The sequence below is a fragment of the Ahaetulla prasina genome, chromosome 1, assembly GCF_028640845.1.
Source record: "Ahaetulla prasina isolate Xishuangbanna chromosome 1, ASM2864084v1, whole genome shotgun sequence".
In the NCBI taxonomy this organism is placed as follows: domain Eukaryota; kingdom Metazoa; phylum Chordata; class Lepidosauria; order Squamata; family Colubridae; genus Ahaetulla; species Ahaetulla prasina.
In genome coordinates this window covers 13,606,426-13,630,549 of record NC_080539.1, presented here as the reverse complement: position 1 = coordinate 13,630,549, position 24,124 = coordinate 13,606,426, and the positions used below count along the sequence as shown (strand labels likewise).

General features: G+C 43.5%; 1 protein-coding gene across 1 annotated transcript in view; it reads right to left on the bottom strand.

The window, feature by feature from the left end:
- Nucleotides 1–17,847, bottom strand: part of KSR1 (kinase suppressor of ras 1) — a 197,202-nt gene extending 179,355 nt beyond the window's left edge. The window contains exon 1 of the mRNA XM_058164242.1: nucleotides 17,047–17,847. Coding sequence (XP_058020225.1) covers nucleotides 17,047–17,352 — 306 coding nt within the window. The 5' untranslated portion in view covers nucleotides 17,353–17,847. The remainder of the gene's footprint in view (nucleotides 1–17,046) is intronic.
- Nucleotides 17,848–24,124: the final 6,277 nt, after the last annotated feature.

The window sequence follows — 24,124 nt, the reverse complement described above, 5'->3', positions numbered from 1 at the left end:
TTGCAGCGTCCTGGGGTCATGGGATCCCTTTTTGTGACCTTCTGACAAGCAAAGTCAATGGGGAAGCCAGATTCACTTAATAACCATGTTACTAACTCAACCACTGTAGTGAGTCACTTAACAACTGCGGCAGGAAAGATTGTAAAATGGGGGGAAAAACTCACTTAACAACTGTCTCTCCTAGCAATGGAAATTTTGGGCTCAACTGTGGTCATAAACCAAGCACTACCTGTATGGAGCAGGCTTATATGATTGAGTCTGCTATACAACTTCTGGGTACTGTACTTTGATTAGTTTAGGTCTGCTTTTTTTTTTTTTTTTTTTTGCTTGATGTATAGAGGTTTTACTCCTGTATATTGTTTTGGTTGCTTGTGGTTGGCTTCCCAGAATTCATATGTAGGTTGGATTACCATATATATTTTGTAAAACAAGTATAATAAAATAAATACCGTATTTTTCGGACTATAAGACACACCTGAGTATAAGATGCACCTAGATTTCAAAGAGGAAAACAATGCTTCCGCACATCCAGTTTTTGCCCATCCTAACCCTAACCCTAATCCCAGGAGCACTCTGCAGGCCTCCCAAATCCCAATTTTTGCAAAAAATGGGCCCTTTTTTGGCCTCCAGAACCCCCCATGCATCTTGTTTTTGCCCTCCCTGGTGCCCAGGAACACTCTGCAGGCCTCCCAATCCCTCTGTGCATCCTGTTTTTGGCAAAAATGGGATGCGGGGTGTGTGTGTGTGTGTGTGTGTGTGTGTGTGTGTTTTTCAGGAGGCCAAAAACAGGGCTGTATTCGGTCTATAAGACGCACCAACTTTTTCACCCACTTTTTTTGGGGGGGGGGGAGTGCATCTTTTAGTCTGAAAAATACGGGAGAAACCTCCCCTCCCCTCCTCGTCTCGTTTCCTTTTTTTCTTAAGACTAGACCCTCGAACATTTGATGAAGGGGACTATGAGTCCTTCCGCCACTATGCTTGGTTCCTAATTCCAAACCTTCAGAAAGAGTTTCACCTGGAAAAGCAAAGACGTTCTCCTGAAATTATCTAGGCACACTTGTAACTGAACAACCATAGGCATAAAGAAACAGCATCCAACCAGTAGCAGTTTGATTTGATTTTAGAACATCTAAGCAACCTCTTTCGGGCTGAGTCTGCAAACCCACCATGACGCCCACCATTTCTCTATTCATGTTATTAAAACAGCAGAGCATTCATAGCATGAAGCAATGGTTTCTTGGCATCTCTGGGACAGCCCGAGGAGTGAGGCAAGAATTCCCACCAACGGCAGAACAAACGGACGGTTAAACTTCACCAAGTTCCAGGCCTTCAATGTTTCTCCAGCTGAACTATAGCAAAGCCAGAAATATATCAGATGAGCTGCTGAATAGAGATGCGGGAATCACAGAGGCAAGGAGGAGCTGATCTAAGATAGTGCAAAGGCCCTTGTGATATATGCCACGCGACCCATGGAAGCCATGCAAGGATGCCTTGGTTAATCCTCAAGATGCTACGAAAGCAAGAATTAACAAAATGTTCTGTTCCGGAGTTAGAACATTCCAAAGAACTTTGGTACATTCCATTTTCACTCTAGACCACATCAGCTTAGTCATTCCAGAGATGATCCGGTGAATTTCAAAAGGAAAACTGCGGGAACAGAACATTTTGAACATCTTACTACGGGATTCTTCTTTATTAAGTAAGGACTTTGAGCAAGCGGTCACTGTTATGATCAGCCTGATAAACTACCCCTATGATGACATGAACAGTAATAAGTGGAGTGGAGTGGAGTGGAGTGGAGTGGAGTGGAGTAGGAGTAGAGTGGAGTGGAGTGGAGTGAAGTGAAGTGAAGTGAAGTGGAATGGAGTTAACTTTGTTATCACTTTAAATGTACATTAATCAGCATGCATTAAAATGAAATTTCATTGCATACAACTCTCAAAGGGTCACCACCCTCAATATATACTACATAAACATGACCACACAAAAAAAATCTTCTACTAGTGCCAGCTTTAGAAAAAGATCTATCATCTACAATTTACCACCACCTCTACGTGAGCAGGTTCTCCTGCTTTTCTCATTGTGTAGACCATGAGTGTCAAACTCGCGGCGTCATATTGCCGTCACATGACGTATTGCGACGTTTTCCCCCTTCGCGGAGCTGGGGTAGGCGTGGCCTGCACGTGACGCATCCGGCCCACATGCCGCCAGTTTGACACCCCTGGTGTAGAAAGAAGGTTGCAGCAGAACCTGCCTTCTGACCCTCTTCCCATCCTAAATTCACCACCCTATAAGGCCACCTCACCTGATCTCCTCAAAGGACTGGTTTTCACCTGGCTTCAGGTTTGACTTATTGGAGGCCTCCATTTTTCATCCTGTGGATTGCCAATATAATCCCGTTCATAAGCTCCTTCCCGTGTGGTCTGACTTTCCTCAACAGGAATCAAAGCACTTAAAGTTAAATTCAAGGCAGTAGCTAAGCAGCTAAATATTTATGGACAAATAATACTGGGCACAGCAAATACCTACTTCCTCCTACACTTGCCTACAAGCTCCCACCCCTTCCTTTCCTGGACATGCAATCCTGTTTATCAACAGGAGACCAATTTCACAGACACCTTAGCCAAGCACAGCCTTACACCAAATCAAAACTTTCAGCCTTAGTCTGTCTAATGACAGGGAAGGCTTCTTTGCAAGCTAATTTAGAAACAGCAGGTTGGTGGTCTGCTAAGCGATGTTTATCTGACTCAGGAGGTCCTCTCTAGTTTTAATTGAGGTTCAAGGAGATGGCCTACAATTTCACATGGCAGAGAAAGAAACTGGAGAAGCGCACAAGGACAGACTCCAGCTTGTATGCTAACCCCCAGTTAGCTGCTTCCTCCACAATTGATCAGGTTCATACAAAACACTGTTCATTTCAGGTGAACAAGGTGTTGACACACTGCATCTCTCTTTCACACATATTTCCCCCCCCCCTTCCCACTTTGGGCTTGTTATTGAAAGTAGTCTTTGACTTACAAACTGTTGTGACCCAGGCCCAAGTAGGTAGTAGGAAACTCAGTCAGTGTAAAAACAAACAAACTTTATTAGAACAGCTGAGAATTAACTTATTCTCAGCGTAGTCCAACTAAATTAAAGCAAATTCCTCCCAACCCAATTCCTCAGTCCTATCACCAACCTTGGTCCAATTAGGGAAACTGCCAGAGGCCTTTCTTGGCAAAAGTTCAGAAGACAACGATACGAAACAAATGCAACAAGATGAAGCTATCAACATTATTTTCCGGCAAAGAGCCCAAATGCCGTTGCTGGTCTTTTAAGCCTTATGGGAGGGGCCAATCATCTCTTGGCCCTGCTCCCGAGTCATCCTCTTTGCTTTAGCTGCTCTTGCCTTCTGGCAGCTCTTCTCATGCATGCATTAGCAACAGGCTCCTCCTGTTCCTCTGCCTCACTACTGTCAGCCTCTGGAGGCTCTGGAGTCCATACATCACTCCCCGATGGCTCTGGCCCCATCTCTGGCTCTGACGCAGAGCCCTCATCCGGGCCTTTCCCAGCTTCCAGGACTGGCCCATGTTATTCCTCAGCCTCATCGCTGTCTGACCTCGCAGGCTGCTGGCGGACCACAACACAAACACAACTGGAATCAGAATTTTCATTGCTAAGCAAGACGGTTGTTAAGCAAATCCTGCTCCGTTTTACCATGGTTTTTGCCACGGTTGTTAACTGAACAACTGCAGTTCTAAGTGAACCATGCAGTCATTGAATGGATCTGGGTTTCCCTCCTTGATTTTGCTTGTCAGAAGCCAGCTGGAAAGGTCATAAATGAAGATATTGCAACCATTGTTAATATATGCCGGGTGACTAAGCGCCAAAATTTTAACATTCTCCCATGCCATTACTGTAAGCCTTCCTAGGTGATTGTTTGGTGGACTGCTTTTGATTTAAGCCAATAGCATCTAGGACAGAGGTCTCCAACCTTGGTCACTTTAAGACTCGTTGACTTCAACTCCCAAAGCTGGCCAAGGTTGGAGACCCCTGATCTAGGATGAGAAAAGAGCATTCCCTTGCCCTTAAGAATACGTAAGAGCATTTACAACTACATCACCCCCCGCCCCCTTTTAAAGGCGATATGATCCAAATCTTTCTGGCAAGTTCTAGAAAAATATGTCATGAATTCTACAGGCCGCCCTAGCCATTTTATAAGCTATGATGCACCCTGAATCCTCAAGGGTCCAGAGGCAATAAACTACAGCTTTTCTACATCTTTGGAATGCAGTGTTTGCTTTCTTGTATTGGCAAATCAGATCCCCACCTCATTGCCTTTAATACACTGGTGTCAGAAGTGGGATGCTGACGGGAACTAGGTTAGTGGCTACCCACAAAGAGCAAGCAAGAGTGCAAAGTCTCACCAATTGTCTACATCTGCATGTACACGCCTTCCCCAGAGTGGTCTGACCCAGACATCCACTAACCAGAAGACAACCTGCTGCTGCTGCTGCTGTTGTTCCTCTTTATCATCATCATATTTAATCTTTCAAGGGTCCTCTGTTACTCAGATACCAGATCTGGAATGCAATTCTTTGGATGATCTCTAGATGGAAGCACAGAGGCACCCAAACAACTAGCTCTTGTACTGCCATCTGCTGGTCAGGTCTGAAGGTTCAGATCTGGTAAACCTTATTATGACCTCATCGGCTTTGTTTTCTTCTCCCCCTAGGCCCGTGATGGCGAACCTATGGCATGCTTGCCAGAGGTGGCACACAGCACCCTCTCTGGTGGCACACAAGGCGTCACCCCAGTTCAGCTCTGCTGCTCATGCGCGCGCACTTTCCACCAGCCAGCTGGTCTTTGGGTCTCTGCCGCACATGTGCGGGGGGGCGGTGTGAATGCAGGGGGGGGCAGGGGGGCAGGCACGTGCAGGGGGGCCACACGAGCATTGCATTTTGGGGGTTCGGGCACTTGCTTTGGGCACTCGGTCTGGAAAAGATTAGCCATCACTGTCCTTGGCAGATATGCACAATTCCAAGCAAAGCACTCCGTTACATGAACCATCGTTTTATGTTTTCTGAGAATTATCATAATGCTGATAGAGGGTCCAGAGAAAGTTGTGTAACCAAAGATTAGGTTGTGGCTGGGGCTGCACAGTCTGCTTTCTTCCCCCCACCCATGTGATTTTAGTAGAGACCACAAACGCATCAAAGACATTCTCACAGGCATTGTATTCTCTATCAGCTATAAAAGGAACAACATGAAAAAGTGGAAGGACTGGATAAGCCTTTCCACCAAAATTATCTCCCATATTTGTCGCATATTTGTAGGAGCCAGATGTTCTTGGAGAAATGCCAAGGTTGTTTGGTTTGGATGGTTTTGCTGGAAAGTGCAAGTACTGTAAAGAAGAAGAAGAAAAAAAGCTATCTTCCCACCAAATATTCCCAGTTGATAATTTTTTTCTATTTTTTTATTTTTTATTTGTCACAACATTATATATAAGCATAAGCATGAAATAACTATATGATATATAAGCATATATATAATCAAAAGTACTTAATAACTATATGAAATTGTATACAATCAAAGGGAACATTAGGACAGGAACGGTAGGCACGTTGGTGCTCTTATGCACAACCCTTACAGACCTCTTAGGAATGGGGTGAGGTCAATAGTACATAGTTTTTGGTTAAAGCTTTAATTTAATTTAATTTAATTTAATTTAATTTAATTTAATTTAAGACAAAATTCAGCAACAAGGCATCTGGGTCTATGGTCTGAAATATCTGAAATCAATGCACAAATTAAAATAGATTTTTGGGGGAAGAAGCCCCAAATTGTACGAGATTTCAGCATTTTTATACGAGATCAATTAATGAGTTAACATCTTGTGTGGCATCTTGAAACTTCAACCAATTGAGTAATTAAGCTTTTTCTTTTCCTAACTCTAACCCTAACCCTAACCCTGCCCCTCTTGCTACAACCTTGTTTCAAGTGATGAGAAGGGGAGGAAGATTATTCCAAGATTAGTCACCAGGTGTTGAAGAGCAGACAATCCAGTAAAACTCCAGGTGAGAAGGACAAAAGTATATTAGCTGGCACCTATTTTAAAGGATGGTGGTGAGTAAATTAAACTATTGTAAAACTGCAGTGAAGTGAAACTTCCGTTTACCAACCAAAACGTCTCATATCACAACCATTGATGTATCACAGGTAGGCACACCTTTCAAACACCTTTCAAGATACTAATAGAAGAGTTCAAGGTTAAACTGTAGGGATCCTTGGTGTTTTCTGCAGACCTTTCATTACCCAGCTAGCTAACATCATCAGTGCAACAGCACTAATATTATCTAGCTATGTAATAAAACATTTGCAAGAAAAACAACCAAGCTCCAAGAGCACCGAGGACCCCACTTTTCAAGATGCTACAACAAAGAAGATGGCATACATGGTTTCTTCAGACTTTTGACTGCATTCACATGACCAGTCATGGTCAGTTTTGATAGTTTGGGTCTCCACCTCACATCTCTTTGATTAAAAACTGACATCTGGTTTGGTTCTGCAACCCAACAAGACAGACACAGACTTCAGAGGATAATTAGAACTGCAGAAAAAACAATGGCTACCAACCTGCCTTCCATTGAGGACCTGTATACTGCATGAGCCAAAAAGAGGGCTGTGAAAATATTTACAGACCCTTCGCATCCTGGACATAAACTGTTTCAACTCCTACCCTCAAGATGACGCTACAGAGCACTGCACACCAGAACAACTAGACACAAGAACAGTTTCTTCCCGAACACCATCACTCTGCTAAACAAATAATTCCCTCAACACTGTCAAACTATTTACTAAATCTGCACTACTATTAATCTTCTCATTGTTCCCATCACCCATCTCCTCCCACTTATGACTGTAACTTTGTTGCTTGTATCCTTACGATTTATATTGATATTGATTGGTTCCTGATTGCTTATTTGTACCTTATGATTATCATTAAGTGCTGTACTTTAGAATTCTTGATGATCTTTTCTTTTATGGATACTGAGAGCATATGCAACAAGACAAATTCCTTGTGTGTCCAATCACACTTGGCCAATAAAAAATTCCATTCTATTCTATCTTTTGGGACCCAGGAAGTACACCTTCCCCATAAGAACATTTGCCCTGTGGAATGAGAATTCCCCACTCTTAAGATCCTTATCGCTCCTAGTCTGTTGACATTTCAGAGGGCCATAAACCTGGCTGTTTTCCCAGGATTTGGACTAGGGTAGAAAGACCCCGTTAGAGATTCTATGTGGTCTGATTGCTATTTTCTAACTTAGTTTGCAATTTCTTAAATTGCTTTCTTAACAGTATTCTTATTCCCTTGTGTTGTTGTTTTTTTGTGTGTGTATGTATTTTAGTTTGTGAGCAGACCAGATTGAGTAGGAATTAGGGCATCAAACATCAAATCAAATAGAAAAGACATAGTTATCTATGACTTTCTTAGCTAACTCAATTATCTGACTTTGCACAATGCATGGAAACATACACTGATCCCATGGACTCAGTTTGCACAACTTAAGAGTGATGTGCAATCACAGCTATTGCAAATCAACTCTCCTTATTCCTGGATATTGACCAAGTTGGCTGGGCATGACAAAAACGATCCACAAATGGTAGGTTACAAGGTGCCCATATTCAACTCTAACATAATCCACTGAATTTCGCCACCAAATATCTCCAATGGACTACCAATGACCTCATTTTCTTGTCTGCCATGGTTTCTTCCAATACAGACCAAGCACGTAATTACACAACGTCACAGGATAATGTAAGAACCAAGACTGGAAAGAGAGCCAGTATGGTGTAGTGGTGAAGATAATACGTTAGAACAGGGGTTACCAACCTTTCGAACCTCAGGGACCACTAAATTCATAATTTTAAATCCCACAGACCACTAATATGATCTGCCTAATGACCGGCTGGGTGGGCGTGGCTAGGTGGTCATGTGACTGGGTGGGCATGGCCAACTCAATGTCACTCGCGTCAAGGGGCACCTCGCCGGCTTCTACTCATCCCTCCCCTCCCAGCCACTCCTCGCCTGCCCACCCGGGCTCCTTAGGGTCCCAACAGGAAGAGTTGTTGGAGCTAAGCAGCCACCATGAGAAAGAGTTGGCAACACAGCTGGATCAGTTCAAATTGGATCTGATGGAGAAAGCTCAGCAGAAGCACCTCCCTGAGGACTAGAAGCATAGGCTTTCCAAGCAGAGGAAAGACCTGCGGGAGTGTAAGGGCAGGTACCGGCACATGGAGGCTCAGTGGGCTGAGATGGTCAGCCAGTTCCAGGCCATGAGGCATATGTAGTTGAATTAAATGTACTGTTTTCTTCTGAAACTTTTCTTTTCTTGGATTTATCCATGGTTGGCCTACCGGGGGTTGAAAAGCTTCATAAATTGTGTGCCGGCGGGTGTCGCACACTGTGATACATATTTTGAGTGACAGGGAGCTGCATCAGAGGGGTGAAAGAGCCACATGCGGTTCCAGAGCTGCAGGTTGCTGACCCCTGGGCTAGCCTCCCAAAAAATTTGGGGTTCCAACAGAGAAAAGCAGAACATATAGAAACCACCTATTTATAATCTAGCCCAGGGGTCTGCAAACTTGGTTCTTTTAAGACTTGTGGACTTCAACTCCCAGAGTTCCGCAGCCAGCAGAGCTGGCTGAGGAACTCTGGGAGTTGAAGTCCACAAGTCTTAAAAGAGCCAAGTTTGCAGACCCCTGATCTAGCTAATAAGGATGTTATCCCTACAGCAGGATTCCAAGGGCCAAAACAAGTGCCTAAACATCTTATGTTCAGATAGATATCAAACTTCAAACCAATTTGCAAACAGAACAGTCGTTCCGATTCTGGGATTCCTTGTTTTCCAGCCAAAATTTATCTTGACAGCACAACAGCCCAGCTTCCCATGATGTAATCTTTAGGAAAGGCTTTCAAATGAAAGCATCTCCGGCTTGCAGATCTCCAATTGAGAGGTCACCACCTCTCTGGGTCACTGATTCCACAGCCGACCTGCTTTAACAAAGACGAACATTTCCAAGGATGACACATGGTCTGTGCTGATAGTCCAGGATTGATAAATGAGAATGAAGAATGTTTGGGTTAGATAGCTTCTTATTACAATACCAAGCAGGATAACAATAGCAAGAAAGCAGGGAAGCAAAGCCTGCTGGTTGCCTTTCAGTTAGCAATAGCGTTTAGCAATATCGCTTAGACTTTAGAATAGAATAGAATAGAATAGAATAGAATAGAATAGAATAGAATAGAATAGAATAGAATATATATATATATATATATATATATATATATATATATATATATATATATATAGGTCTTTGGTTATTCGGGTTTCTCCGCGTAAAATTGGAAGTGTCTTGGCATTTTACGCGGAGAAAACCCGAATAACCAAAGACCTACATACAAACACCATGAAAACCTCAGAAAACATATATATATATATATATATATATATATATATATATATATATATATATATATATATATAATATATATATATATATATATAACAACAGAGTTGGAAGGGACCTTGGAGGCCTTCTAGTCCAACCCCCTGCCCAGGCAGGAAACCCTACACCATCTCAGTCAGGTGGTTATCCAACATTTTCTTAAAAATTTCCAGTGTTGGAGCATTCACAACTTCTGCAGGCGTTCCACTTATTAATTGTTCTAACTGTCAGGAAATTTCTCCTTAGTTCTAAGTTGCTTCTTTCCTTGATCAGAATAGAATAGAATTGAATAGAATAGAATAGAAAAGAAAATATGGAATGGAAAAGAATAGAATAGAATAGAGAAGAATAGAATATTGAGAATGGAATGGAACAAGAATTAGAAATAAGAATAGAATAGAATAGAGTAGAGTAGAATAGAATAGAATAGAATAGAATAGAATAGAATAGAATAGAATAGAATAGAATAGAAAATATGGAATGGAAAAGAATAGAGTAGAGTAGAGTAGAGTAGAGTAGAATAGAATATTGAGAATGGAATGGAATAAGAATTAAAAATAAGAAAGAATAGAATAGAATAGAATAGAATAGAATAGAATAGAATAGAATAGAATAGAATAGAATAGAATAGAATAGAATAGAAAAGAAAAGATGGAATGGAAAAGAATAGAACAGAATAGAGTAGAATAGAAAATATGGAATGGAATGGAATAGAATGGAATGGAATGGAATGGAATGGAATGGAATGGAATGGAATGGAATGGAATGGAATGGAATGGAATGGAATAAGAATTAGAAATAAGAATAGAATAGAAAATATGGAATGGAATAAGAATTAGAAATAAGAATAGAATAGAATAGAATAGAATAGAATAGAATAGAATAGAATAGACTTTTTTATTGGCCAAGTGTAATTGGACACACAAGGAATTTGACTTGTGGCATATGCTCTCAGTGTGCATAAAAGAAAAGATACCTTTCTCAAGGTACAACACTTACAACACTTAACGATAGTCATAGGCTACAAATTTAGCACTTAATGATACAACACTTAATGATAGTCATAGGCTACAAATAAGCAATCAGGAAACAATCAATATCAGAATAAATCGTAAGGATACAAGCAACAAAGTTGCAGTCATAAGTGGAAGGAGATGGGTCATGGGAACGATGAGAAGATTAATAGTAGTGCAGATTTAGTAAATAGTTTGACAGGGTTGAGGGAATTATTTGTTTAGCAGAGTGATGGCGTTCGGGAAAAAACTGTTCTTGTGTCTAGTTATTCTGGTGTGCAGTGCTCTATATTATATACCTATTATAATATATACCACTTCAATGCTTTCCAGCCTTCTCTAAGCAGTTTACAGAGTCAGCATATTTGCCCCCAGTAATCTGGGTCTTCATTTTACCCACCTCGGAAGGATGGAAAGCTAGGTCAACGTTGAGCCTGATGAGAATCGAACTGCCAAACTGCTGGCACTCAGCAGAAGTAGCTTGCAGTAATGCACCACAATGGCTCAGTTGCACAGGAAGTCCTCAATTTATGACCACAGTTGAGACCAGAATTCGCAATGGTCGTTCAGTGAATCACAAAATCATTAACATCTGGCTTCTTCAATTGACTTTGCTCGTCAAGAAGCCAGATGGGAAAGTCACAAATTTTGGGTACACGACCCTGGGATGCTGCAACAGCCATAAATGCATGCCAGTTGCAAAGCACCAAATTTTGATCACACGACCCCATGAATGTTGTGACAGTTGTTGAAATGTGAGGACCAGTCATTTTCTTCGGTGCCATAGTAACTTGGAACAATCACTAAATGAATGGTTATAAGTTGAGAACTACTGATCATGCCCATTGTCTTGTTTGGGCCAACACAACTCCAGGGTGGCATGTTGCCAACCTCTTGGAATGGTATACAAAATGATCACAACCAGGATCTAAACACTGAGATGGATAGATTCTAAGTCACAGATCCACACATTTATTCTCCATACATATCCTGGTCAAGCATTATCTACCAATCTCACATCACATCAAAATCAAGCCCCCATTTCCACCCAAAGCAAATAAACTCAATGAAAACCATGACATATCTGTAATATTTAATCCAGCCAATCACTAACCTGGACAGAACATCTTCTACTGACAATAAAGGATCACATTTACCGGATGGAAAAAAAACCCTGCTATTCTGGTAAAATGAGGCTCCTGCCTACTTTGGGTGCTATCTAACAAAATGAAATTCAACGGAGAAAAAAGTAAGGTTCCACATTTAGGCAAGAAAAACCAAATGCACAGGTACCGTATATGTGGTACCTTGCTCAATAGTAGTAACTGTGAGAGGGATCTTGGAGTCCTAGTGGACAACCATTTAGATATGAGCCAGCAGTGTGCAGCAGCTGTCAAAAAAGCCAACACAGTTCTGGGCTGCATAAACAGAGGGATAGAATCAAGATCACGTGAAGTGTTAATACCACTTTATTTATTTATTTATTTAATTTATATACCGCCCTTCTCCCGAAGGACTCAGGGCGGTTTACAGCCAGGGTAAAAGCACAACTCAGAAAAGTTAAAAAAATATTTAAAAACTACTTAAATTAAAGGCTGAAGGAATATAAGACTTTATAAGGCCTTGCTAAGGAAGGCCACACTTGGAAGCCTGCATCCAGTTTCGGTTGCCACGATGTAAAAAAGATGTGGAGACTCTAGAAAGAGTGCAGAGAAGAGCAAGAAAGATGATTAGGGGAATGGAGGCTAAAACATGTGAAGAACGGTTGCAGGAACTGGGCATGCCTAGTTTAATGAAAAGAAGGACTAGGGGAGACATGATAGCAGTCTTCCAATATCTCAGGGGCTGCCACAAAGAAGAGGGAGTCAAGCTATTCTCCAAAGCATCTGGGGCAGAACAAGAAGCAATGGGTGGAAACTAATCAAGGAGAGAAGCAACCTAGAACTAAGAAGAAATTTCCTAATAGCTAGAACAATGACTCAGTGGAACAACTTGTCTCCAGAAGTTTTGAATGCTCCAACACTGGAAGTTTTTAAGAAGAGATTGGACAACCATTTGTCTGAAATGGTATATAGGGTTTCCTGCCTGAGCAAGGGGGTTGGACTAGAAGACCTCTAAGGTTCCTTCCAACACTGTAATTCTATTATAATCTACTCTTTCTACATTTTTGCTTGTAAGCCCTTAATACTAGGAGAATACAGAGGAGGATTTAATACGGAAATGAACCCTTCCCTATTGTCTGAGCAGCTGGAGTTGAAGAGTGTCCATCAATTAAGGAAACCATGATGGAGAGTTTGCACCACCACCCAAACCTCTTGCCTGTCTATCCCTCCAACTTTTTTTCTTGGAGGACCCGGACAGGTAAGACTTAGATGCTGTCCCATTGCTGACCTGCTGCTTATGTTTCCACAGTAGGCTTACCCTGCTATTGACCTGGTTAAGCATGCCAGGCTAATCCAGGCTGGGGGAGGGGGAAGGGGGAAAGAGAGGGGGGAAGGGGGTATGGCAAGTTCAGAAGTGTGAACACCAGGAAACGCTAATTGGATAATTTGCAAAACTGAGGCGACCCTCTTGAATAAAGCTTTTTGCAGAAAATTGTCTGGTTTGCTTTGAGGGTATGAACAAAAATTCAATTTAACACAAGCTTCTTGCACTCCATTCATTTATTTAAGAGCAGTTAATATCCTTTTACCTTTGGGCATTTGGAAGTGAGGGCTTGGAATGTTTTACAACATGATGATCTTAACACCCAAATCAAAAATAACACCTGCTGTTTTTCATGGATAAAACAGGCAGAAGGATACAATTATCCGCAAAAATACAAAAGAACTTCACTCCAGTTGATCACTCTGTAGAGTAGTTGTCTTGACACCCATGTGAAAATCTTTCCTTCTTTCAGGATTTTCTTACTATTTTCTATTTAAGCCCATAACCTTGGTTATATCCTAGTAGGCTCGTATCTGTGTATCAACCAAGTCCAACCCTACTCTTAACTTCTTAAGCCCTAACATTTTAACCCTACTGTAACAGGTTCTATGCAGACAGACAGGGAGAAGACTACCGGAGTTCATCTATGAATGCCAACTAACAGCCAGAAGACAGGACGAAAACTCCTTAATTGCAGAACACAACTGTGAGCATCCTAGACCAGGGATCTCCAACCTTGGCAACTTTATGACTTGTGGACTTCAACTCCCAGAATTCCTCAGCCAGCACATATGCTGGCTGAGGAATTCTGGGACTTGAAGTCCACAAGTCATAAAGTTGTCAAGGTTGGAGACCCCTATCCTAGACCAAGCTAAATCCAAAAACTCTAATTTGTGGAAGTCTCAGACAAATCAGCCATTAATAGGCACATCAGACAACCTATATTTACACGTTATTCAAGAAAGACAATAAAAAAAACTAAAAAGGAAATAAAATGACCAAAACACCCTCTGGCCAGCAATCAACACCCAAATAAACTGGGATTAACACCAAGATTAAGATCCACAATCAAGCAGTAAACAATGCCCCAATCAAGGAACTACCGAGACAAACAAACTACCAAGAAGAAAAACGACGCCTACAATGACAGGGCAAGTCATCATACATAAAGACAGAACAAACTCCACTCCTTTCTAGCACTGAAGATGTTACCTAGTTGGGTTATGAAATGTCTGCAACCAAGCCAAGAAAGCACCACGGACCCCCACTTAATTTTTTTTCCCCTGAGATCAGCCAAAGTATGGTCACTCAACCCACTTTTCTGAGTTTGAACATCCCACAATACAAGTAGTCCTCGATTTACAACAATTTGCTCAGTGACCAACGGCGCTGAAAAAAATGACTTATGACCATTTTTCACACTTATGACCATTGCTGCATCCCCACGGTCATGTGATTTCCATTCGGATGTTTGACAACCGATTCACATTTATGATCGCAGTCTCTCTGGATCATGTGATCTCGTTTTGGGACCTTCTCGCAAGCAAAGTCAATGAGGAAATCCGAATTCACTGAACAACCGTGTTGCTAATTTAAGAACTGCAGTGATTCTCTTAACCAATGTGGCAAGAAAAATCGTAAAAACTCCCTTAACAAATTTCTCCCCTAGCAACATAAATTTTGGGCTCGATTGTGGTCGTTAAGTAGAGGACTACCTCTACCACAAATCACCAACATCGGCTGGGTTCACATGTTAAAATATAGTTGCTTGGTTTGGTTTAGCATGTTATGCAAAGGGAGAGAACACTAACAGAAACAGGAGCTAATTTTCTTCATCCCTCTCCACCTCTAACAAATAAATGCACCCCAAGTTGCCGGAATGCATATCCTGTCTCAGTAAAAGCCACCAAGGGGAGTCGAAAATATCCAAGCAGGAAGAGGGTCAAAGAAATCAGCCCTCCCTTAAAACAAAAATTTATTGTTGCAGGAAGATAGTCACTTATCTCCACCCCTACCATTCAAAAAGAGAGCATTTCCTTTCCTTGACACTCCATTATATACACATTCCTTTTTTTTTTCTTCCCCAAGAAAATATGCATTTATAAAAATAAGCCAGTTTAGGAAAGATTGGCAAAAAGCCATCTGGATCCTTCTCTTGGGAGTTTCTTTTATTATCAAGTGTTTTCTGTTGTTTAGGCTGCTCGATCCGTTGCTTGGAGGAATTTATTTTCAGGCAAAATAAGAAAGGTGGCTCTGTCTATAAACCAACATGCTTCAATAAAAGGCAACACACACTGAAAAAAGAGGTACGATTTTGGGGAGGGGGGGGATAAAGCTGTGTACTGCAAGGAGACTCACCTTTCTACAACAGGTGGGATAAGAAGACTGAAGGGAAAACAATTGTCCAGCATTTATAATTTCCGGGTGGGCGGGAGGGAATGATTGACTGGATGATGGTAATATAAATTAACTCATCCATACAGAAAAAGATGGGTGCATCCAATGGGTAGTTAGGATAGAAGAGGCCTGGATGAGGCTTAGCGTTTGGACCGAAGTCAGATCCCTGGTTCAGTGTGTGTCTTGTGAACTCAGCACATTGGGTGAATTCAGTTAACCACAGTTAAGCCAACCAAGGATTATATTACGCCTGGTCAAAGCAGCCAAAGAGAATAAAGATCAGCCCGCAATATTATAGTTCACTCGCACCAATGTAAGGTCGCTTCAAACGGGGCAGTTACTGATGAGTCAATAGCTCCCCTTCCCAGGAAAGTGATGTATAAATAATGTTGGGGAAAGGAGTATAATTAAGATACAACCTTCCAGCGAGATCCAAACGCGCTCCTAAACATTACTGTCCTGCGCCTTTTCGATTCATTAAGGACAAAACCCAAGAAGGATCCTTTTTTCCCCTTTCACCTCCATGAGTGGCAAGAAACCACCCATTGTCTCTCTTTGGATTATCCACCGAAGGCACCGTCTTCCAAAAATGGGTTTATCGAAGAGTTCTTTTGAGGATGGGGGGGGGGCTATCTAGTGAAGTAGCTATAGGACTCCCACAATCAAGACTTCAACTCCCAGAATTCCCCAGCCAGCAAAGCTTAAGTAAACAGCAAAACTTAAGTAGCCATAGGACTCTACAATCTCAGGGGTTTCCAACCTTGGCCACTTTAAGCCTGGCGGACTTCAACTCCCAGAATTCCCCAGCCCAGGCTTAAAGTGGCCAAGGCTGGAAACACCTGCTATAGATAACTCCCCCCTCAAAAAATAAAAACACCTCTTCAATAAACTGGTTGGGGAATTCTGGGAATTGAAGTCCGCCAGGCTTAAAGCGACCAAGGTTGGAGACCCCTGGTATAGATAACTCCCCGCTCAAAAAAAAACAAAAAACATCTCTTCACTAACCTGGCTGGGGAATTTTGGGAGTTGAAGTCTACCAGACTTAAAGAGGCCAAGGTTGGAAACCCCTGCTATAGATAACTCCCCCCTCAAAAACAACAACAACAACAACACCTCTTCAATAAATTGGCTGGGGAATTTTAGGAGTTGAAGTCTATGAGGCTTAAAGTGGCCAAGGTTGGAGACCCCTGGTATAGATAACTCCCCCCTCAAATAAAAAAAAAACCCTATTCAATAAACTGGCTGGGGAATTCTGGGAATTGAAGTCCGCCAGGCTTAAAGTGGCCAAGGTTGGAGACCCTGCTATAGATAACTCCCCCCTCAAAAAAAAAACCCTCTTCAATAAACCCATTTTTGGGAGACGGTGGCTGTCGAGGAAGGCAGGTGAAAGTTTACCCCCACCCGCCGCGCATCTCTTCCCGCGTCTGGAAAAACCTCCTCGGGGAAGGAAGCCTGAGGGGGGGATCGATACCCACCGATCCCCCCCCCACCCAAAAAAATCTGCCCCCTCGTCCCCAATACTCCCAAAAGCAGGCAAAGCGAGCTGCCAAACCCCGAAGACCCTCCAGAGGGCAGCCAGGAGGGGAAAAGCCAGAGAGGCTTCTGCTCGCGCGCCCTGGGTGGCTGGTGGGGGGGATCTTTGCAAGGGAGACTCTCGGCTTCGGGGGGCTGGGGTGGGCGGGTGGGTGGTAGATAGGTAAGGCGGAGGGGCGCCTACCTCCAGGGTGCGGATCTCCTGCTGCGTGAGGTCGTTGGAAGCGGCGCACTTAGTGCGGAGCCCCTGCAAGCTGGAGAGCGAGATGTCGATCAGGTCCTGAAGCTGCCCGCATTGCTGAAGAGCGTAGCCGGCTCGGCCCAGCCCGGTTGGCCGGGATCGGCGGCAGCCACCGCCGACACCACCACCACCGCCGCCGCCGCCTCCTCCTCCTCTTCCTCCAGCTGCTGCCCCGCCGCCGCCGCCGCCGCCTTCCTTCCTCTCGACCATCTTCTGGGCACCTCCACGCGCGACCGTGGCTCTATCCATGTCTCGGCATCAGGGCGGCTGCTGCGAGAGGGCTGCCCTGCGCCGGAGCGAGCGAGGGAGGGAGCGAGGGAGGGCGGGCGGACGGACGGACGGGCAGGAGGGAGGGAAGGGCTCCGGCCCGGCTCCGGCTGCCCCCTTCGGAGTCCGAGGGAAAGGAGGATCGGGGCTGTGGAGCTTTTTTGCAGCGCCGCTGCCGCTTCTTTTATTGCATCGGCCCGCTTTGTCCGTGCCCGGGGAAGATGCCCCTTCGGATAGATCGGGGCATCCGCGGGGAAAGGAACGGAGGAGGAGGAGGAGGAGGAGGGCACCGCTTGCACATCGCCCCCGCGGAGTCCTCCTCACACGTCTTTCCAAAGCAAGGAAAGGAAAGGATTTATTTGGGGGGTGGGTTTTTGTTGTTGTTGGGGAGGGGGTGTCTAAGGACAGCGCCCCCCCAAAAAAATAAAATAAAAAATTGTTCAGCCGCCGCCGCTGCAAACTCGCCCCGTCTGGCTTGCTTTCTCTCCTCAAGGCTTCTAATTTTTTTTCTTCTTCCCTAAATTATTTAAATAAATATATAAATAAATCACTCTATCAGCTGGCGCCAGGTCAAGGCCGAATGGGATGCTGGAAGTTGTAGTTTTCATGGGAGGGAGGAGGAAGAGCTAGGCCCCGCCCCTCTCCCTCCCTCCCTCTCTCTGTCTCTCTCTCCCTGTCTCTCTATCTCTCCTCCTCCTCCTCCTCCTCCTCCTTCTCCCCCCCACCCCCTGTGAGTCTGCAAACCCAAAATAGCCCACAGCTTTGCCAGCCTGCCCAGCAGAGACGTAATAATAAAAGGCCCGTTAGATAGGGGTAAGGGAAGTGGGGGCATCGGAAATGGTTTTGGAGGAAGAAAAGTGAGGTCGTAAATCGGATCCAATGGTGGGTCAAGAGTTGGAGGGAGGAGGATTTTGCCCCACCCCCACCCCCAAAGTCCTGGAAGCTTCTTTTTGGTCGTCCCCTTCCTGCCAGCTTAGTCTACCTTACACAAGTGCTGTTGTGGAGGGAGAAAATTAAGTTTTGGATAGCGCTTAAGTTATTAAGGTAAACTAAAGGTAAAGGTTCCCCTCGCACATAACGTGCTAGTCGTTGCCGACTCTAGGGGGCGGTGCTCATCTCCGTTTCAAAGCCGAAGAGCCAGCGCTGTCCAAAGACGTCTCTGTGGTCATGTGGCCGGCATGACTCAACGCCAAAGGCGCACGGAACACTGTTACCTTCCCACCAAAGGTGGTCCCTTATTTTTTCTACTTGCATTTTTACGTGCTTTCGAAACTGCTAGGTTGGCCGAAGCTGGGACAAGTAACGGGAGCTCACCCCATTACACGGCAGCACTAGGGATTCGAACCGCCGAGCTGCTGACCTTTCGATTGACAAGCTCAACATCCTAGCTCCTGAACCACCACTCACATACCTAAATTGTTAGAACAAATGCAGGGGGGGTGGGTGGAGACTCCTGGACTAGAAGACCTCCAAGGTCCCTTCCAACTCTATTCTATTCTAAAGCTGGTGGGCTGAAGCCAACCATGCTTTCGCAGCCGAGGAAAAGCTTAAATGTCAAGCTAGCCTTTTTGTTCATTCAACCTTGGCAACTTTAAGCCTTGTGGACTTCAATTCCCAGAATTCTCCAGACAGCCTGGCTGGCTGGAGAATTCTGGGAATTGAAGTCCATAAGTCTTGCAAGTTAGGCTGGCTGAGGAACTCGGAATTGAAGTCCACAAGTCTTAAAGTCGCCAAGGTTGGAGACCTCTATTCTAGTCCAGCTTCCTGCTCAAGAAGGAGGACCTATACCAATTCTAGGTGAGCCTCTTCCATTCATTCTACTTTTCTAGCTTCACATGACACGTTGAATCATGAACTCGGATGTCTAGCTTGGCTCCTTAATTTATGGTTCAATTGTCTAGTGCAGGGGTCTCCCACCTTGGCAACTTTAAGACTTTGGACTTCAGTTCCCAGCTTTCCTCAGCCAGCAAAGCTGGCTGAGGGATTCTGGGAGTTGAAATCCACAAGTCTTAAAGTTGCTAAGGCTGGAGACCCCTGGTTTGGTGCAATCCCTGATCCTCTGGTCCATTCAGCAAACCATGGTTTAATTAACCATAGGTCAATGTCTTTGGTTTGGGTTTTTTTATATATCTGTAGCCAGATTTTCTTCCTGGAGGTCAGAGTAGCTTGCAAAAGAAGGTTTCTTTCATTTTATCTGGTAATGTGTTGTTGGAACACCCTCTTTCTCACAGTTTTCTGGGGCCCACCCATGATTTCCTCAGCTGCTTTCCACAAAACTGTAACTAGGCACATGAGCTGGGTTTACACAACTCAGGCTAGGCTCAAAGGTGGTTGGCAAATGTGTGACTCAGTGTGCGAGGGAAATATCGCTCGTATGATTGATTTATACTTCACCGTGTTATGCAAATCCAGGAAACAGACTTGTCAGAAGCTAGCAGACCTCGACTTGCAACCACAATTGAGCCCAAAATGTATGTTGCTAAGCGAGACATTTGTTAAGCAACTTTTGCCTTTTTTTACAGCCTTTCTTGCCACAGTTGTTAAGTGAATCACTGCAGTTATTAAAGTTAGTAACTCGGCTGTTAAGTGAATCTGGCTTCCCTATCGATTTGCTCATCAGAAAGTTGCAAAACCTGATCGCCTGATTTCGGGACACAGCAACTGACATGAATCAGTTATGATCATAAGTAACTTTTTTCAGTGATGTTTTTAACTTTGAATGGTCACTAAGTGAAACTGTTGTAAGTTGAGGACTACGTGTAGTAGCTCACATGACAGGAATCGGATAATCAGGGTGATGTGGCATGCAAAGCCTTCGTACATGAAAATAAAATAAGTACAGATAGCCCAAAACTTCTGTAGCTGAGGTAATTGCCATGTGAGTTTTGCCTCCGTCGTAAGTGTGAAAAACAATCATAGTCACCTTTTTCAGTGCTGTTTTAAACGGTTACTAATTGAACGGCTGTTTTGTTTCTGCATGGCATCCATGCCTTCCGTTCAAAGAGGACCCTTCCTCATCTCATTATGGTTTGCTATATATTGTGGTGGGCTTCGTGCCATATTCAGTCATTTCTAACGCTTTGTTCTCTGTTAATACTCCACAAGGGGAATTTCTACAGCTTTCCGTAGTTAAAGGCAGTGTTTCTCAACCGCGACATCTTTCAGGTGCATGGCAGGGGTGAAATCCAGCAGGTTCTGAAGAACTGGTAGCGGAAATTTTGAGTGGGATGGAAATGGAGATTTTGCAGTATCTTTCCCCTGCCATCCCCACCAAGCCACGCCCACAGAACTGATAGTAAAAAAAATTGAATTTCACCACTGGTGCATGGACTTCGATTCCCAGAATTCCCCAGGCTGGCAGATTCTGGGAATCAAAGCTTATGCATCTTAAAAGTGCCATGGTTGAGAAAGACTGGTTAGGTCTAAATGTGGCCCTGGATTCCTTATCCAGACCATAATGTCCTCTACCTGGGGTCTTGCCGAAATATTATTCAATGTGCAATTTGCAAACGGTGGAATGCTTCCATCAGCCCTGCACGGTAGGCAAGATTAGGGACCAAGTCAAGAGTTGCTAGGAGTCACGAATGCGATTTAGGGAAACTTCGGATGTTGTAGTAGCAGAATCTTTAAAGCCTATTATAAGCACTTCTCTATTTCAACACGTACCAAATACAATCAAGCCAAAGTTGTTTTGAGGTTCTTATTCTTTACCGGGAATCAATCATATGTTTTGAAATGGCTAAGCATTCCTCTTTGTCTTCTCTGAGTTAAAACATATTTCATCATAGCATGGTTGAAACATGATTAGCTCCTTTGTGCTTTCGGGTATCATCATCAAACCACTTCTGCTTGATATTTGTCTGTTTAGTACATAAAACTGTTTGGTACCTGAAGAAGGTGGGGAGAGGTGGCGCCTGTGATTGTGTAATTGAAATCTAGTCCCAAATGTACTTTGCACACCCCAATTCATATAAAAGTGGGGGGGGGAGGGCAGGGCACAAATTGCTCAGTTACATCCATTGTCTCAGGGATGAAATCCAGCAGGTTCTGACAGGTTCTGGCGAACTGGTAGCGGAAATTTTGAACAGTTCAGAGAACCGGTAGCGGAAATTTTGAGAAGTTTGGAGAACAGGCAAATACCACCTCTGGCTGGCCCCAGAGTGGGGTGGGAATGGAGATTTTGCAGTATCCTTATCCCTGGAGTGGGGTGGGAATGGAGATTTTGCAGGATCCTTCCCCTGACACGCCCACCAAGCCATGCCCACAGAACCGGTATTAAAAAAATGGATTTCACCACTGCATTGTCTGAATTTTTGATCTGTAGACCTCCCTACAGGAAAAACCCATATAGATAATACAAGAGAACAAGTCAGTTGTGCTTCACACTGAGCTGTACGGATTCCTCTATTGCCTTTTAGTTTATTTATCTGGAACTGAAATCATAATATTTAAAAAACAGTCATTAAATGTGATCTGTTTGAACACATGCAGCTGTAACATTGTTTTGGGAAGCTGTAGAGCACCAGGATTTCAAGAGCTGGGTTGTTAATTGCTTTCAAAGAAAGATCAACGTCTCTTTTCTTAAATTCACATTTTTCTTTGAAAAACTGCCTCCCACGTGCTCACTTAAGGAACCTTTTTCTCAGCTCTGTGGCTGCCTCACATTACAATAAGCCCATGTTGCCTGTCTGCAGATCTGACTGCAATTATTTTAAGAAAGGCTTCTTATTTTTGGACTTTTTGAATAGCAGTTCCTAATCAATGCCATTCATCTTGGCAACTGCATATTTGTTCTGCAAGCAAATCCCACAGATTGAAGCTGACGTCCAAGGAAGAATCTTAGCGGGAGGAAATAAACTTTCTGGCCAGGTTCATTCAGCAAAGTTGAGCCATTGGTGGCTTAATAATAATTTACTGAAGGTGGGCAGGATCACACCAAACACTAAACCTGTGATGGCGAACCTATGGCACATGTGGCTGGAAGTGGAACCATCTCTCCGGGCACACCAGCCATCACCCATTGCTTTTCTGGGTTCCGGCCAGCTGGTCTTCACATGCGCATGCGCATGCGCACGCGCACCAGAAACTGGAAGACCATGTGACCGGTGTGCATGCGCACGCCGGAAACTGGAAGCTCAGCTTCCCAGCGCACACATGCGTGCCAGGGAACTGCTTCTGGTTTCCCGCGCTCCCACGCGTACACACCAAGAGCTGCTCTTCTGGTTTCCAGTGCTCCCTAGCGCGTGCACGCTCCCGTTTCAGCACTTGGTGCCGAAAGGTTCGCCAATACTGCACTAAACTATGTATGATGGTTCATAAATCTGCCAAGCCCACTAAGTCAGGGGTGTCAAACTCACATGATGTATCACATGATGTATCGTGACTTTTTCCCCCTTCGCTAAACTGGTGGGTGGGTGGGCGTGGCCAATATGTGGCGCATCTGGCCCAAGGGCTGCGAGTTTGACACCCCTGCCCTAGGTCAGGGATCTGTAAACTTGGCTCTTTTAAGATGTGTGGACTTCAACTTCCAGAGTTGGCTGAGGAAAGCTGGCTGAGGAACTCTGGGAGTTGAAGTCCACACGTCTTAAAACAGCCGAGTTTGCAGACCCCTGACCTAGGTAGACCAGATCAGGAAATCAGCTCGACAAAAAGGCTAAAGCTACTTTTGTTGAGATTGGCTATAAGAGTCTTTCAGAACTGAGAGAGTTCAATCAATCAGTTAGGGAGGCATCTATCTGAGTCCCTTCCAAATATTATCTGGATGTTCTGGGTTCAAAATGCTTTGGCTCCCTTTGTCAAGGCATCTTATTTTGCACAAAGAACCTACGAACTAAACCCAACTAATTAAAGAGTAAAAGCAGTAAAGAAGGGGGGGGAAAAGGAAACATGTAAAGAGAAATAAAACGAAGAAGCTTCGGCTTTCCCGTGCAGCAAATACAAGCGCAATTACAAAATTACCTTTTACTCTTTGATTACAGGAAAAAGCCCACTCTTTTCTATTATCTACTTTTGTTTTTAATCATCCAAACCACAAATCCTAACTGCATTTTCCCCCACTGTGTGCGAAAAGCCTGCAAGGGGTTTCCAAACAGTCATAAATGTGGCTTCTGCATATATGTCCAACTCATCTTTCTTGTTCTCTACAAGTTACTGCGACCTTATGATAAAAATAATGTTAATATTCATAATTTTGGTTTTTTACTCTAGTCTCCTTCTTTGTCTACTTCTCCCTACCTAAATTGTGTAGTTTACATTATTCCTCCCCTAGAGGGCACTAGGGAGGAGCTAATCTAAGACTTTTGCTCAAATTGCATTTGTTTTAGACTCCAGGTTTTATTTATTTATTTATTTAATTTTGTCATAACAGTATACATAAACATTATCATAAGTAAAAACATATCATGAATATATATATATATATATATATATATATATATATATATATATATATATATATATATATATATATATATATATATATATATATATATATATATATATATATATATATATATATATATATACACGTAGGTCTTTGGTTATTGGGGTTTTCTCCCGCGTAAAATTGGAAGTGACTTGGCGACGTTTCGTGAAGTCTCATTCGTCATCTTCAGGCTTCAGCTTCGTGCTTCTGGGAGCAATGTGTGATCACAGCTGTTTCTTCCTTTTAACTGCTAGTGGGGGTTTGAACTGATTGGGTGGGAGCTTGGCTGTGCTCTGATTGGATGGAGGTTTTTTTGTGCTCTGATTGGCT